The sequence below is a fragment of the Syngnathus acus genome, chromosome 16 (genome assembly GCF_901709675.1).
Source record: "Syngnathus acus chromosome 16, fSynAcu1.2, whole genome shotgun sequence".
NCBI classification, from domain to species: Eukaryota; Metazoa; Chordata; class Actinopteri; order Syngnathiformes; family Syngnathidae; genus Syngnathus; species Syngnathus acus.
The window spans coordinates 9,101,804-9,117,747 of NC_051101.1; the positions used below are offsets into that span (position 1 = coordinate 9,101,804).

Consider the following 15,944-nt stretch of genomic DNA (forward strand, 5'->3'; position numbering starts at 1 on the left):
TTTACTCGTTTAATGTCAGCTCTGCAGTTGCTATGACGACTAGAATCACTGAACCACGGTGACTCATCCGGGTATAGTTCTGCTTTATACTTGAGATGTACAGCAAGAATTGTCCATGATGAAGTACAAAAGTCTTCTCATGAAGGAAAAGGCATGGTACACTTTATGGCCTTGAACGCCACATGGTTACAAAACTATGATAAATACAGCTTGATGGTGTTAAAAATCATGGTCGATATAGAACACACTTCACTGTGTTGCTTTTTAAATGAATACTTAACCAGTACTGGAATTTGACTTTAGCTTATACGCTTGCTTCATGAAATTCTACTACCTGAGAATACTTACTGTGTGTTTGTAAATGTAAATAATGCTGTCAATATTTGAATTTAATGCTTACAAGTATGAACTGAATAAGTTTCTTGACAAATAAGATTAGCTTTGCATTTGAGCTCCTTTTCTCTGACTTTCACACACCACAAGTGCTGCAGTGAGCAATATGCGAAGGAAGGTTTCTCGCTGGAAGGTAAAGTTGCATAACGATGATTGTTTCCCTCCAAACCAACGTGGTGCCCTATAAAGGCTGTGTTTTTAATTAAAGCTGCAGCCTGCTACCTCTTTGTCACATCAGCTGGGATTTAAAGCTTATTAGGGTGGTTTATATATGCCAGTGAGGTTCACTATGCAATGCGGAAGGGTCACGGGCTGGAATGTGTGACATCACACAGCCAAAACAGAGGGGTCTGGAAATAGCTTACCTCAGCCACCAAGTCTAACACACCCATGCACAGTGATTGTGATGTTGCTTTGCCATCAAATGATGAAAGAGATCGTTTGAAAATTACAGAAATAAAATACGGTAGTGGTAAATACATTCCTCTCAGCATCCTGACTGAGAAAGGGCATGTGTTGCTTAAAATGTCTGGGAAATGTTTATATTAAATGATTGTTCCTCTGATTTCAAAACTTGTTTCATATCAATTTGTTTTTTGTTTTGTTTTATATATAATTATATGATGGGGTGTGTAATGATTTATATGGTCATAAAGACCCTCTGAGAGAAACTGGAACTACAATGTGGCCCGTGACAAAAAATACTTTGATTGTAAAGGACAATCAAAAAATGGAAACAGAAAAATACACCTCCCTCATATCCCCCATACATTGCCAAATTGTAGCCATGGATGTGGAATATCTTGCCTCTCTGAATCTGTTAAGACAAGGAATTAGCAGTTACATTTTGTCTGCAAATATCTTTCATATAAAAGCATATTTCTTATTTTTGCATGAAATTATTTGGTGGGTGTAGGCCAGAAAAATTCTCCAATTCCGGAATGACCCCAATGTTGAGGGTAGAGCGAATTATTGTCTATTAAATATGATGTTGTTGTCCTAATTTACACTATAATAATGACTATAATAATAACCAACGACTTTCGCCATGCTAGCCCCGTGGTGACCATCTGCACGTGCACCCGACTGGGTGCCCAGGACGCTGCTCACACGTTTGCCTGCTTTGTGATGTTTTTCACCGATTCACGACCACGGTCCATTGGGCGCCGTTGAACTGGACTGCCCTTACACCTGTCTATGGACCCCGTGGGGGCTATTTTGTGTGTTTTGGGGTGTTCTCTTGTATTGAGGGGTGCTGGTTGGCCGCTGTTACTTTTTTTCCTTTGTCTTTTAGCTTTGTTTTGCTTTGATGGCTTTTATCTTGAGCACTTTCTGACTTTCTTTGTGGCGCCGTTGTGTGGCAGCCTTTTGAGAGCTCATTGAGTTGCGCTCATGCCATCTGTGTGTCTTTTGTATACCCACTCTGTGGTATGGATACTGCTGGGGCCTGAATTTCCCCACCCCTGGGGATCAATAAATATTCAATCAATCAATCAACACAATAAATATGCATTCCTCAATTTTATCATCACATAAATGCAAACAAATATAAATTTGACCCAATTACGAACAATAAGATTTTTCTCTGCTGATTTTAATGAGCAAGTCATTGAATTTTGACCACACAAGATGAATAACAGTCCGACGAGCATAAAATAAAAAGTGGCTTAATTTCGCCCCACAACGTTGCATCGTCGCTGTTTATGTCGAATCACATGCGTCTTAGTTATATTTACCATGACCGCATGACTGTTGCAGCGGTTGCGGTCACAATTATAAAGCAGCGCTGCGCCTTTAAAAACAATCTGCGCCTTGTTTCCAGTCTTAACGGAGTCACAGTCCACCGGCTGCGCTCAGGCTGACACGTACGACGGCCGTGAGGATCCGGATCGTCCGTTCCAGCCGATCAAACCACTTGGAGACAACTTAACAGTTGTTTAAAGTACTTTGGAGGACTTTTGTTATCAGGCGGTTCAAGTTTTGAGTTGCTCGCGGTTCGCCACCAAGTGAGACGGGTGGACAGTCTGCAAGAGGAAAGAGGAGGAGGAGGAGGTGGAAGAAGAGGAGGGGGCCAGTGCCCACCGGCTATCAGAGCCGAGATCGACTATTTGAAAAGCAGACAGACGGCGGTTTGTTCGCGACAAAGTTGACACACGCAAAGACGCTCGAGGAGGACTTTCAACCAAACCCTGCAACGGAAAAAGTTCGAACTGGAGTCCGGATAAGTTTTTTTCCCCCTCTGTCAGGACCGCTAGTGGACGGACTGTAAGTCATACTTCTATTTGGAGTTCATACTTTTTTCTGGACTTTTTATTTTTTTAAATAACTTTTTCCTGAAATCTCCAAAATGGATAAATACGAGGATTTAGGACTGGAGGCAAGTAAGTTTATAGAGGATTTAAACATGTATGAAGCATCCAGAGATGGTTTATTTAGGACGAGGAGGGATGCAGGAAATAATCCTGATTTTGAGGAGACCAGAAGAGTTTTTGCTTCTAAAATGACTAAAATACACATGCAGAAACACCAAGAGGAAATGGCAAGAAACAACCAAGCCATAAGAATGAATGGAGGTCTCAACAATGCACATTACACAAAAGACAGGCCACCCATTAGTAGCTCCAGGCAGCCAGGTGAAGCTGCTGCAAAACCTCCAATACTATCTGGTCCTTTATCATCTGGAGGTCATTCATCACAGTTTGACGGTCAGAAGAACCACACAGCCCTTCATTCTGAGCCTCCAGCCAGCAGGGCTTATGGCTACGGAAACAATTACGATAATGAGGAGCGCGCAGACCTACATTTGTACCAGAACTCCACCCCTGCCGATCTGAGCCCAGGAAATGCTTTTCACGGTGCACCCATGCACGCTCGTCATCCGGCTCCGTGGGCCTCATCCAGAGAGTGCCACAATCCCCAATCTTTGTCCGAGAGCAGTGTTGCATCTCCTGCCATGATCAGTCCTCCACCACTCCAGAACCCGGATGCCCCTTTCTCATCCAACAGGAGTCCAACTTCCTCTACTTTTCCCAAAGAAAAACCAGACCGCATTCCTTCAATGCCTCTGAGTGCCTTCACAGGAGGAACCAATTTCCACGTACCTTCCACACAGTCTGCAGCTCATTATGCACCATCTTCTCCGACTTCAAAAATGTCTTCCAGTAAGAATGGCCCTGCTGTGGCTTCCTCTCAAGTGTCTTCTGAAGCACCTCAAACCAAAATCCAGGTCACTTCTGCTACCATAAACCCTGGCAATGTCTCCAAAAGCTTCAGTCAGAGTCAAGATCAGAGTCAGATACCAAGTTTTGGGAAGGCCATTGGTGCTGAAGCGTCTTCCTTTAAGCCTGTCCAGCCGCCACCGGAACAGGGCCCGTCAACTGCTGAAGTCAAATTAGAGGCCCTCACAAATCGTCTGGAAAAGGAGATGACTACTCAACCAAAAGCTGACTACTTTGGTAAGCGTTCAGAACAAATTCTAATCCTGCGAGTTTGTTCTTTTCCAAAGATAACATCGCCCACCCATGAAGTTCAGAACATAAACCCACATTTCTTGTTCACACACACTCGTGCTTGTCATCAATCATGTCACTTCAGACATTTCATGTTTCATAACTTGAAGGGTTTCCTAATGCTTTGAGTTTCTCTTTATTGAGAAAATGCATTAAACTAGTCAAGCAGACATCAGAGAAACACTGTTTTTATTTATTTTTTAAATAATACACTTTTTGGAAAGCAGATGAGACCTTTTAAAATGTTTTTTTTAAAATGATTAGCCGCTCACTCTGCAGACAACCCCCTTAAGCAAAATGGCAGCCAAGTGGAAAGTTATTCTAAGAGCCTAAAGATTTTAAGACCACATCAATAACTTGCGTCTTGAGTGTATAATGCTCCATTCTAGTATTGACTTTTTAGCTACAGTTATAATTTTGCTGCCACAAAGAAAATGATTTATGTATTGGTTTTTCAGCCCCCCCCCCCCCCCCCTTCCAATTGCACAATACCTGTTTGGTTCGAAATTTGTCAGTCGTACTTAAACCGCTGCTCATTGGTGGAGCAGTTTAGTCGCTACAAGGTAAATGACTAAAAATGTCACCAACATTATACCTCCAACACATACCGTACTTTCCGCACTATAAGGCGCACCTAAAAACCTCCAATTTTCTCATAAACCGACAATGCGCCTTATAAGCAGGTGCACCTTATATATGGACCAATATTGAGCCACTACAGCAGGCGTGTCCAAAGTCCGGCCCGCGGGCCAAATGTATATATCTTATATATGGACAAAGTTTTAAAATGGGCCATTCATTGAAGGTGCGCCTTATAATCCGGTGCGCCTTATAGTGCTGAAAATACGGTATAAATCTATCTGTTTTCAACTTGGAAATGAATGATTTGAACCATATAGTGTAACTTTAGCCCTTTGTTTACAGTGTCCTATTTTTTCTGACTCCAATGCCTGGTTACAAGCTTTTAGCATTTATTGTCATGCGGCCTGCTGACTAACTCTGTGGCTTCAACACAAACCAGATCAGGGTTTAAATTACGAGTTAAACTCAAATGCCACTCACGTTTGAGTCCTCATAGTCCATTAGTGGCTGACCAAATTGACTTTTGTGCTTATATTAACTTCAGTGACAAATGTGCTGACAAGACACTTGGCAGGGTTGTCCATCATCCAGTAAATTGGCAAGATTGCTGATGTGTTTGTGCTGTGCTCATGAGCTCTCCAGCTGTTTGCAGCGAAGGCCATTGTTGAAATAGGATATCGTTTTTGTGACAGAGCAATGGGGACAAGTTGATATGGTGATATCAGATATCATGCTGGAAACTTGTCTGAGACTCTTCCTTCCACCCGCCCTTGCTTCCTTGCCTGCAGGAATTTCCCCGGTGGAATGTCACGGTTGTAACTCTGAGTCCCACCATGAGCGTATGCATAGTGGCGTGCGAGGGATGTTCTGGCGTGCGTCACTGTCACAACAAGACTCCCGAATCGCTGAGCGACGTGAATATGACAAATGTGTGGGAGAGCGATGCCGTGCGCAATCCACCAGAGGAAATGCTTTTTAAAATAGCGCATCTTTTTTTTTTCTTCTTATTCCCACATCACCACGCACAGTCCCACACTTTTCCACGAGGACAAGGCTCATTTTCTGAGTCATGCTCTCGTGCAACGTCAGTAATGTGTAGGCTGATCATAAAAGAAGCACATTTTCCACAAAATTTGGCGGCTGGGTGCTTCTTTGTCTTTAATTCTGATTTGCCTGAGAGACCTAAACTCATCCTGTTGTTGCATCTGCTCTTTTCTTTCAACTTTCACCACACATGACCACACATGAGTGCTTTGTTGTGTTAAGATTGGAGGATTGATTTATCCCATCCTGCTGTTGAGTGGAACGCTTCCCAGGGATTCTTGGCTTCTTTTCTGGCGAGGTTTTGCAGGGGGCTGGGAATGTGATCTCCTCCCAGGCTGCTGTCTGATGAATATATTCCAGCCTTGTAAATGTTTGTTATCATCCCATGTTTTCATTGACGTGTTTGTTACTTAGCAGGATTATGTAAGTACTGTAACTGCTTAATGCAAAACGTCTGGATGGCCCAGAATGATGGTGCCTGAAGTTTGCATGCACAATAGCCTTAGCTCCTCATGTCAGTCTGTTCGACATGATTTCCATCTACTATGGAAAGAAATGAGAAAATGATCTTCCAAAGTGACAAAACATGTTTGCTATGTTTAGCCATCTCTCAGCTTTTAAATGTTAAACCTATGCAATGCTTGGCTGAGGAGAACAAGGGTGAGTGTGTACAAAAAAAAAGTTGCTAGATGACATTGCGTCAGTTTTTCAGGTCATAATATTGGTATTTCATTGACACCTGAGCAAGGTTGGGTTTCATTCAGCAGTTAGCCTGCAGCGTTTGAGAGCAGAGAAAACGGCTTGAATATTTTTTTTTTTTCACCATTGTGAAGCTTCAATTTTTTTTATGCAGTTCTTGTTTTTTAATCCTCCAAATTTAGTAGGGTTGTCAGCAACACTCTACTTTGTGGTATGTCAAACTTAGAGCACATGTTTATTTTAGATTTTTCTAAGATCTCAAGTTGCTCTTCTTGCAGCATTTAGGAAATGATGCCATTGGTCAGTGGGGAAGGATTTTGGGATATATATTGTCTTGCTCTATCCTCATTTAGAAAGAGCAAAAATATTTTTGTAGTTCATTTCAAGGTCCTAAATTTGACCAAAGTATATAACTGGATGACAAATACCTTCCAGAGCTTTGACAGCTGCAAAAGGTAAGCAAGGAGCAGGGGGGGCGTCTGGTTTTGGGTTAATGTTTTGCTCCCCCCCTCCCCCATTTGAAGCCAGCAGCCAGTCCCATGAATAATCTCACTGTTTTGGAACACGGGACACTGGCCAAAAGTACAAATGCAGCGGCCCAACCTGAGAGGAGCTTACGAGCGTTAAAGCAGAGACTGTACTTTTATGACACGGTTGTACTCGTGGGGGCTTTTAAATTGCAGCTAAGTCTAGTTAAAGCAGAAATGACCTTGAATTATTGTCAAAAGGTTTATGTGATGTACTGCTTGTCATCACTGTAACCTCTCACCGTTTTATGCCTGCTGGGCTGCTTCATACGCTGGCTGGCAACATTTTAAGAATGAGAACTTTTGTTCAGCTCATTCGTTTGTACAAACTGTACAATGTTGTCATGTAAACAAAATGGCTTACATAAGAGGAACATTCCTCTCCAATAATACCCCCCCTGTTATCTCTAAATCTTTTTTCAAGCCATCGGGGTCCCTAAGGACAGGTCGGGGCAGCACTAGGACAGACGGCGCTGAAATATTTATATATCGCAAAATGTATGTTTTCTTATGTCTGTTTTGGAACAGCAGTTGAATATGTGCGTTAAATGCGACAGTGTGTTTTTGAGAAGAAGCTGACGTGTCATGTGTGTTGGATGCAGTGGAAACAGAAGTTTCTTTGTGTGTGTCAGATGAGGACCAGGGGCGGGTTCGGCTACACGGGCTGCCCAGTCACCAGGGAGTTTTTCTATAAAAACACACACTCACAAATAAACACATGCCCACCCGGTGCAAGTGACACATTGAGCGCTGCGTTGATTTCTTTTCTTGCTATAGTTACAGTCACTTTATAATTGACTTGACTTGACTTGACTTGCGTTTGTGACAGTCACTTTATAATAAACTTGACTTGACTTGACTTGACTAGCGTTTGTGATCCCTCTTGGGGACTTGAATTGTCACAGATAATATTTGCTGACGTTTGTGCCAATCTGTGTACTGTTTTATCACAGAGTTAAGTATAGCATTTATTAAAAATCTTATCAGATATAGGAATTACAGTTCAGGGTTAATTTACTACATGATCAATATTTATTTCCAAAGTCAAAAGTCAGGTTATGTTGTCTGCTATGCTTGCTCTCAAGCATTTGCATCAGCTGTTTTTAATACTTTTCATTTCCATGCACATCTCCGTCTTCATCTACTACCCCCGCTGGTATGGCGTCTCTGAGAGACCCTTTGCTTTTTATCAGTGTTTCATTAACAGACTTCTCTGCCTCTGAGCCAAATCAAATAAGCAAAACGGGATATTTCTTTCCTGCAATGACACAGCGTGCTAACTAGCTTCCTGTCTTAAATTGAATCCTTCCCCCTGAGTCTCTGTTGCTACTGCTTGTTTTCATCCGGATCAGAGCCTTTACGATTGTTTTTGCCAATAACTTGCTAATTATGTGTTGTAACAGAAAACCATGGCTGAGCATTCAAAGGTCATTTGATCAGTTATCTACTGAGCTCATTTGTTCCGGCAAACGGTTTTAATGTGTCTTCCGGCTACTTGTGTTTTTTTTTTTTAGGAGTCTGCATTAAGTGCAACAAGGCCGTGTATGGCGCCAACCAGGCTTGTCAGGCAATGGGTAGCCTCTACCATGACAACTGCTTCACCTGCAGTGCCTGCAGTAAGTACACACACACACGCACACACACTTCCTTCACCTCTTGACCCTCTCTGTGGTCGAGTCACTTATAAATGTAATGACAGCCAATTTGACTCAAGGAGAACCTCCCGAAAGTAAGGCCTTCCTTTGTGGTCTTTCGTGACCCGCATAATTAGTTTGCGATTATTTACCGGTGGTGTTGGGTTACTGGGTGTGCCGATCGCTCCGGAAGCTCCCACAAGACACGTCAGCGACACGCTTTTATTTGCCAATTCGTCAACCACTGCTCACTGTAACAAATTGCAGTTTAAATTCTCTGTAACATGGACTATTTCGACATCACATTAAAACATATGATTTAGAGGGGGGGAACAAAAGGCCTAATCCATTTTAGATTTCTTGTATTTTGGATGACTCAGACCTGTTTTGCAATATTGCATATTTTTTTCCATACGTTTAAGATGGCCAGCCCTGTTTCTGTTTGTGTCCTCTATCTACTATTACGTAATCATAACAATGCCATCCAAAGTTATTGAAAATCATCATTTGGATTGTCTTCACATGATTCCTAATACAAGACAGAAAAGCTCAATGACGTACCAGTGCAAGGATACTTGAAGCTCGGGACTTTAAATAGAAATGACTCAATCACTGAAAAATTGGTGTCAGTGCTGCAGAAGTGTCACAAAAAAAGCACGAACACACTGCCCTCGCTGATGTTGGTGTAGTGAGTCAATGAAGCCTCAAACACACCCACAGCAGCTTTGTGGTACCATCGATTTTATCTTGTGAGTCACCACCCCAAATGTGGTCACGGACACTGCTCGAGTCTTTTGGCATCTGTATGTCTGTGGACAGATTTTGCCAAACGTACACTTTTGTCCAAACCTCAATGTACCACTGTCTACTCATTTCTTGAAATATCAACTTGTACTTGGTTAGGGTAAAGCTACTACAAGATGTTTTTGAGTTGGACCCAATCAAGGACCTCCTCAATCAATCATCATCGTTTTCACACATGCAAATATGCAAAAAGCATACTTGTATGCAAACTTTGCCCTCTTGTTAAGCCAATCTCTGTTCCTAATATCAGATGGAAGGTATGTGAAGTATTTGTGACACTGTGGTGACCCACCCACTCCCCCCCCCCTACATTGACCTCTAATTCTGCAACAGTGTTGACCTTGTTTGCTACATCCCAATGTGTGTGAATGATTAACATCTACTTTTACACCCTCCCTTGCGTATGTGTTTTTGTTTGCATTAGAGATGGGGGAAAAAAAAAAAAGCGAACATGGCGTTATGGGGGGGGGGGGGGTTAAATTAGCGTGATGGCTAAAGTGGGCTTGGGAAGAGTTTATCCATTACATAGCTCTCATAGCTCGCTCTGTGAATGCATGCTGTGAGGTGCCCAGAGGAAAAAGCATCTCGGCTGGGGAGGAATGCAGACATAGGGGCCCTCGGGCTCCACAACCACACTGGGTGCTGTTATTTCAGCTGGACACAACAAGAGTACAGTGTAGAACCAATGTGGAGACCATTTATTGGGACCAGCCCACCTACCACGTAAACACAAGTGTGCTTTTGCAGACTGGTCATGATATGGACCTCTGACCAATTATTAGATTACAGTGAATAAAACCTCAGGTTGCAAAGGTAACAATAAATAAGGCTGTACAATTATTTTCTTGGAATTTGACACTGATTGGTAAGTTGTACTGAATTTTAATGCATGGCATTAAGATGGTCTGGGCTTCAACTTGAAGACATTTTTCTGTACTGGACCTTTTTTAACTCTGCTCTGGTGGGATGGGGAAATCATTCAGAAGGCGGTCACTAAATTGCTTTTATTTCTGAATAGGATTACATAATGGAATTCATAAAAGGCCTTAATGAGAAAATGTCCTTGTGTTTTGTTCTTTCACTCATCTAATTTACATTTTTATGAACACGCATTTCACTATGGTCCTTCTCAAGCAGTTAGCCTTACCTTCTGACTTTAATAAAGCTGTTATCCTTTCGTAAAGCTCAGAGCATTTCTGCTCAGACCGACTGGGATAAAAAAATGCTGGAAAGAGAAGAGCAACGAGTCTTAAGCTATGCATACAAAAGATTAGGAAGACGGGCGTCATACCCTCGGGAAGAGAAAGTCGAAGAAATTTGATTAAGGTGAGGAAAGGGCCTTCTCCATAGAATTGGCCAAAAGGCACGGAGATACCTTGGAGGGCAGGAGCTCAAAAGTTGAAAGGGGCATACATTTTTTTAAAAATGATTATTGAAGAAACAAAATAAATGTAACATGCTAATTTGTGGCCATTCAATATAAATGTATTGCACCCAATCGAGCATGTAAAAATAGGAATTTAACATTTTTTGTGCTACTCATACTGGCGACCCCCACACCTGTCTCCAACCAAAACTTACTCAAAAGCTTAGAACTTTATTGATTGATAAAGTAATTTTATCTTAACTCTTTTTAGGGGGTAATTGAAGCCCATTGAAATTAATCGGGGATTTATTTTTTTCTACGATTCGCTTCTTCTTACCAAACAGATGCTGATCAAATATGTCCCATGTAGTAGATAAACACCTCTCTCCTGTCACTCCCCCCCTCCCACACCTTCCAATGCTGAAAAATGTGAAGAATGTTCCCTCTTCCTGTGGGCCTCGCGCAGGAGTAGCCGTCTGAAGGCAATTTGGTGTGCATGCGTTGGTGTTTGTGCACCAGATTCAGCCTGCAGAAGTTTTGAGGGAAATGGAAAGGAAGTTGTGTACGGCCAACATGTGGAGAGACCACAAGAAGTACACCGGGTCATTTTGGGTCTTGGCTCGTTGCTGTATTGCATTCCAGAGGAGCGGATAGTTTTCTCTTCGCACCTGTCCAGCAATTTGATTCAGTGATTATCTTCCCCACATGTCTGACCCAGATGTGTTCCTCATCTGGCTGCGACTTGCTCCCTTCCCCAGCTAGCTAGTTATAGAACATTATCAACGACACGGGCAAATTTGATTTAGCCAGCAGACGTTCAGCAGGATGTGCTGAATATTGCAAAAAGGGTCCATTACTTTTCAATGTGGTCATTAATCATCTGTTTTTAGTGGCGAGTTGATGGCGAAAGATTTTCTACTAAGACAGTTCATTCTGTTCATATTAAAGGAAAACTGAAAACAATCTGAATGCATCTGATTGTTTGCAGGTCGAAGGCTGAGAGGAAAAGCTTTCTACTATGTTGGAGGAAGGGTTTTTTGTGAAGAGGACTTTCTGGTAAGTTCAGTGCACAAGCTTGTTACTTATCCTTACAAGAGTTTATATTCTTATAACACTTGAAATGTTTTATCCCGTTGAAGCAATGGCGAGATTGAAAGTAGAATATGAGCTTCATTTATTTTTAGCCATACAGATTGATAAATGATAAGGCCTCAAATGATCCTTTCAAAGGGGCCAGACTAGTATATCAGTCTTAGAGTCATTTTAAAATTAGACTTTTGAGGGCTTGTGAGGAGGTCAGTAACTTGAGCAGGTGTTTGACTTTATTGAGTTCGCGGGTGGCGTGGTTGTAGGTATTGACACCAGTGCAGTAGAATTGATTGAGAAATTGTCAATGCATGTACTGATGTGATTGTTGGCAGAAAACCAGAAGGATAATTGTCTGGTCATGACTAAAAATAGTGTTCTTATAACTCCAAATATGCATCATGTCATTGGCCCTCAACCGCCAGCTTGAATATTTGCGAAGCTCCTTTCGATGGATTTTGTGTCGTTTTATGAAAGCTAATCACGCTACCCTGTCTGTGAAAGTGTTTTCTAAGAAACGCTATTGCCAGAATGAAAGTTATTCCGTGCAGACGCTATTAAATAACCACACAGACTACTTTTGCTCTTTGTCTTGGAAAGCCTGACCTTCATGTCTTTTTCTGCTCAAGTACTCAGGTTTCCAGCAGTCAGCTGACAAGTGCAATGCATGCGGTCACCTGATCATGGACATGGTAAGTGTTTGTGTTGTTTCTTTCTAGCAGTGTTTCCCAACCTTCATTAAGCTAAAACACTCGTTTAACATTAAGAATCTCACGGCACACCGGCAAACAAAAACTTGACGACAGAATTGTTCATTGTGAAATCTGGGCCTTAATTTTCTCTTCTGCCATCTAATGAAAGAACATTTAATTGTTCTGCATGCCACTATACAGTGTTGGCATAGATAGTTGAAGAAATTCAATATTTTTATGTTTTTTGGATATCATTTTTACTCTAGTTTTCCTTGGCACGTTGGTTGGGAATCACTGCTTTATTTACTGATCCTGCAAATGGCGCAAGCAAATACGAATATTAATCAGCTACATCCTGGGCTAATTTTGTCCGTCCAGATCCTGCAGGCTCTCGGGAGGTCGTACCACCCGGGCTGCTTCCGCTGTGTTATCTGTAATGAGAGTCTCGACGGCGTGCCCTTTACTGTGGACACTGAAAATAAGATCTACTGTGTTAAAGACTACCACAGGTGGGCATCATCTCTCTTTCTGTTCACAATATCTACATGGCCGCCATTTTGTTGCGATATTATAAAGGAGTTGACAGTGACACGCTATGTGAAATGTCATCTCAAATACCATGAGTGCAGGGGGAAAAAAATAACATTTTACAGGCGACGGAATAATCTCAAACCATAGAGATGCTCTGTAGTAATTCTCAGCACATATATTGTATAGTCTGCCAAAAGCTGGCTGCCACAATCCGGACAGCTGTTGGAAAGCTGCTTTCTGCTCAGCAGAGTCCAAAGTGTTCTCAGCACAGTGAGTGCACAGTTGACCGCTGGTCGATAGTCTAGCCTGTGCACACTAGGACATTGTTTGTCTTAACTCCCGCTTCCCACCATACGCTCACGTAAAAAAACATTTTTCGATTTATCTAATAATGCTTCACGTTTGTGGGTGAGCCTTGATATCTGCAAAGCTGGCATCTGCTCAGTCAGATGAAAAATCAGAATCTAGTCTGAAGAGGAAAACCACTTGTGGCTCAACTTCAAAAGCTGGGGATGAAAAGCATGGAATGAAAGCTCTGTAGTTAGATTGGCTCAGTTTAGCACTGTAAAACATGTAAAGCAAATCTATTGAAGGTGTTTTTTTTCTTGACTCTTCATTCCAGGGTGCTGGCTCCCAAATGTGCCTCATGCAAACAGCCCATCCTTCCATCTGAGGTAAATCTGTCTAATGATGAAATCTTATCTCATCCTTCTAATTTCTTTAGGGTACGTTAATTGCCCAAGATATATTGGCTAGTTTCAGCATGAGAAGAAATGAAGAATAATTGGACATGTTGGCACAAATGTCCTAAATTGGCACTGGCTATAGTGGAATATAATTTCAATTGATATTTCTCACAACTAAAAATAAAAGATGATGGAATTATGGAGCAAAGTGAGGTGAATGTTCTATTTGCTCAAAAAAACACACCAATTTGAGCTCTAAGGTCATAAAGTGAGGAGGTGGCAGGCAGGCTGAAGTTGAAGCAAATGATACTCCCATGTAGACGGGCTTCAGCTGTATCAATGTCCCAGCAGGGCTCCGATGAGACCGTACGTGTCGTTTCCATGGACAAAGACTATCATGTGGAATGCTATCACTGCGAGGTGGGTAATAACACACTCCAAGACTGCAATGTAGATTATCTGCAAACACAAAAACACTTAGGGGCTTCAAGCAAGGCCCTGCTCGAAACAGCTCATGATTAGACATCATAATGATCCCTGATCTTAATTACAGCCGTGACAGTAATTATATGCCACTGAGCCGAGCTGAGCTCCTATGCAATATCTCATCACGGCTCCCGTCGTTTTACTCGCTTTCTGCTGGAAATATGATTTACTGTTGCTTCCATTCAAGAGAAAATAAGCAACAGCTGATTGTGATTTGTCAAAGAAATAATAATGCTGATCCGCCTCTTCGTTGTTGACTTTCAGGACTGTAAGATGGAGCTGAATGACGAGGAGGGACACCGCTGCTATCCTCTGAATGGCCATCTTCTCTGCCACGCCTGTCACTTGAAGCATATTGAGCCAGGCAGCTCCTCATCCTTGGCCAGCAGCGCCTCCTATTAACGCCAGTGTGGGTGAAGGGAGACACCCGGTGGACGTTTTGGTGGAACTGTCACGGTGGAGCATGATCACAATTCTTGTTGTAGAGGATTGGTTGGAGGTCTCACTTCACGGATTCATAAAAGCTGTTATGAATTAAAAAAAAAAAAATCCAGTGCCCTTACAATGAAGACAAACAGTACGCCAAAGCTTTATTTGAATGCAGTACTAAATTCGTCACTTGGCAAAATGCCTTAAACTTCACTTTCACGCTTCTGCTTTGGTTTTACACATCTACTCTAACACGCAATACATCGTGACTTGAATATCACAAGTGAAGGAGCAAAGAAGTCTTCTAGTTTACTGCTTATTGCTGGTTCAATGGGTTACATAAACACGACAGCATGGTAGCCTCGTTTGTTAGTTTGTGTGCCTCACAGGCAGTTCTGCATCTGGCCCTTCCATGTTCTGCCCATGGATTTATTTTTCTAGGTATTCGGGCTCCTTTCAACATTCCAAAAAAAAAGTTTCATTGAAGACTCGAAATTGTCCATTGGTGTGAGTGATTGTTTTCCTAAAATGTTCCCTTGCAATTGGTTGGCAACAGGGCCGGGATGTACAATGGCCGAAAGTCATCTGGAATAGCTGCCAGCTATAGTGAAGACAATCAGTATTGATCTGTCATCAAACTTTTTCCACCAAGGACCACCTAAAAAATACTGCGAGTACCATAATCAAATACAGTATCACAATAGGACTATGTGGCTATCAAAAACTAGAGATAATCCTGTGCATTTGTGTTTGGGGACAGACAGCATGAAAAATATGTAGAACATTACACTCATAGGCAGAATGCAAAAGTTATTCTCTTCCATAGGCAATATTTAATTATTAAATGATCATGTGGGAAAACTCTTGTAGATGCAGAGAGGCAAGTACAGTCATACAAAAAACTCTGTTTTGTATCATGTAAGCAAGAATGCACATGATAGCTTTAGCTTTGAATTGTCTGTGTCACATGCACACTGTAAAGCACTTAGAATGCGGTTTGTTTTCTTGTCCCCCTATGAAGGTTGAAATTTCTAATATAATTTGCAAGGAATTGTATATTTTCATGGACATGTTTTTGAATTTACTCTTTTGTCCTATCATTCATATATTGCACAAAAACTATCAATATTGATTGGTTTGCAGTGTAACCATTTTGAGGTTGCCTCATTTGCTCTTTGTCATAATTTAAAAGTAATTTCAGGACTTACTGTATTTCATAGTCAGTTGTAGTTTAAGATAGAAAACATTGATGTGTTCAATTGAGTGATTGTATTTAATAAATTGTGCTGTAGGCCAAACTGAAATGTATATATTTATTACAATGATATATCCCAATCAAACATAGTTCCAGATAAATCCAGACTTTTTCTTATGTCCATGAACTCTGTTCTCTAGGTGTTTTTTTTTCTCTGTCAGAATGGCAACAAAATCGGACTTGAACCACATTATAATCGTCAAGTCGAACATTGATTTTTT

The 15,944-nt window shown here is 41.6% G+C and overlaps 1 protein-coding gene across 2 annotated transcripts; it reads left to right on the top strand.

Annotated features, from left to right (window-relative positions):
- The first annotated feature begins 2,204 nt into the window (after nt 1–2,204).
- limd1a (LIM domains containing 1a) lies at nt 2,205–15,772 on the top strand. 2 transcript variants are annotated; one of them, XM_037273898.1, is made up of 8 exons: nt 2,205–3,848; nt 8,269–8,370; nt 11,547–11,614; nt 12,274–12,336; nt 12,715–12,845; nt 13,490–13,541; nt 13,902–13,973; nt 14,304–15,772. In XM_037273898.1, the coding sequence occupies exons 1-8, from the start codon at nt 2,741–2,743 to the stop codon at nt 14,439–14,441; spliced, it is 1,734 nt and encodes a 577-aa protein (XP_037129793.1). In that variant the 5' UTR covers nt 2,205–2,740; the 3' UTR covers nt 14,442–15,772. The 2 variants fall into 2 exon arrangements, with proteins under 2 accessions (XP_037129793.1, XP_037129794.1); XM_037273899.1 differs by having other exon boundaries at nt 13,905–13,973.
- Nucleotides 15,773–15,944: the final 172 nt, after the last annotated feature.

What these genes read in the sequence shown, in the direction of transcription:
- limd1a (XM_037273898.1), top strand. Translation starts at nt 2,741, where the DNA reads ATGGATAAATACGAGGATTTAGGACTGGAGGCAAGTAAGTTTATAGAG. An exon ending in CTTCACCTGCAGTGCCTGCA is followed by an intron (nt 8,371 to 11,546) that starts GTAAGTACACAC and finishes GATTGTTTGCAG; the next exon opens with GTCGAAGGCTGAGAGGAAAA. An exon ending in TTTGTGAAGAGGACTTTCTG is followed by an intron (nt 11,615 to 12,273) that starts GTAAGTTCAGTG and finishes TTTCTGCTCAAG; the next exon opens with TACTCAGGTTTCCAGCAGTC.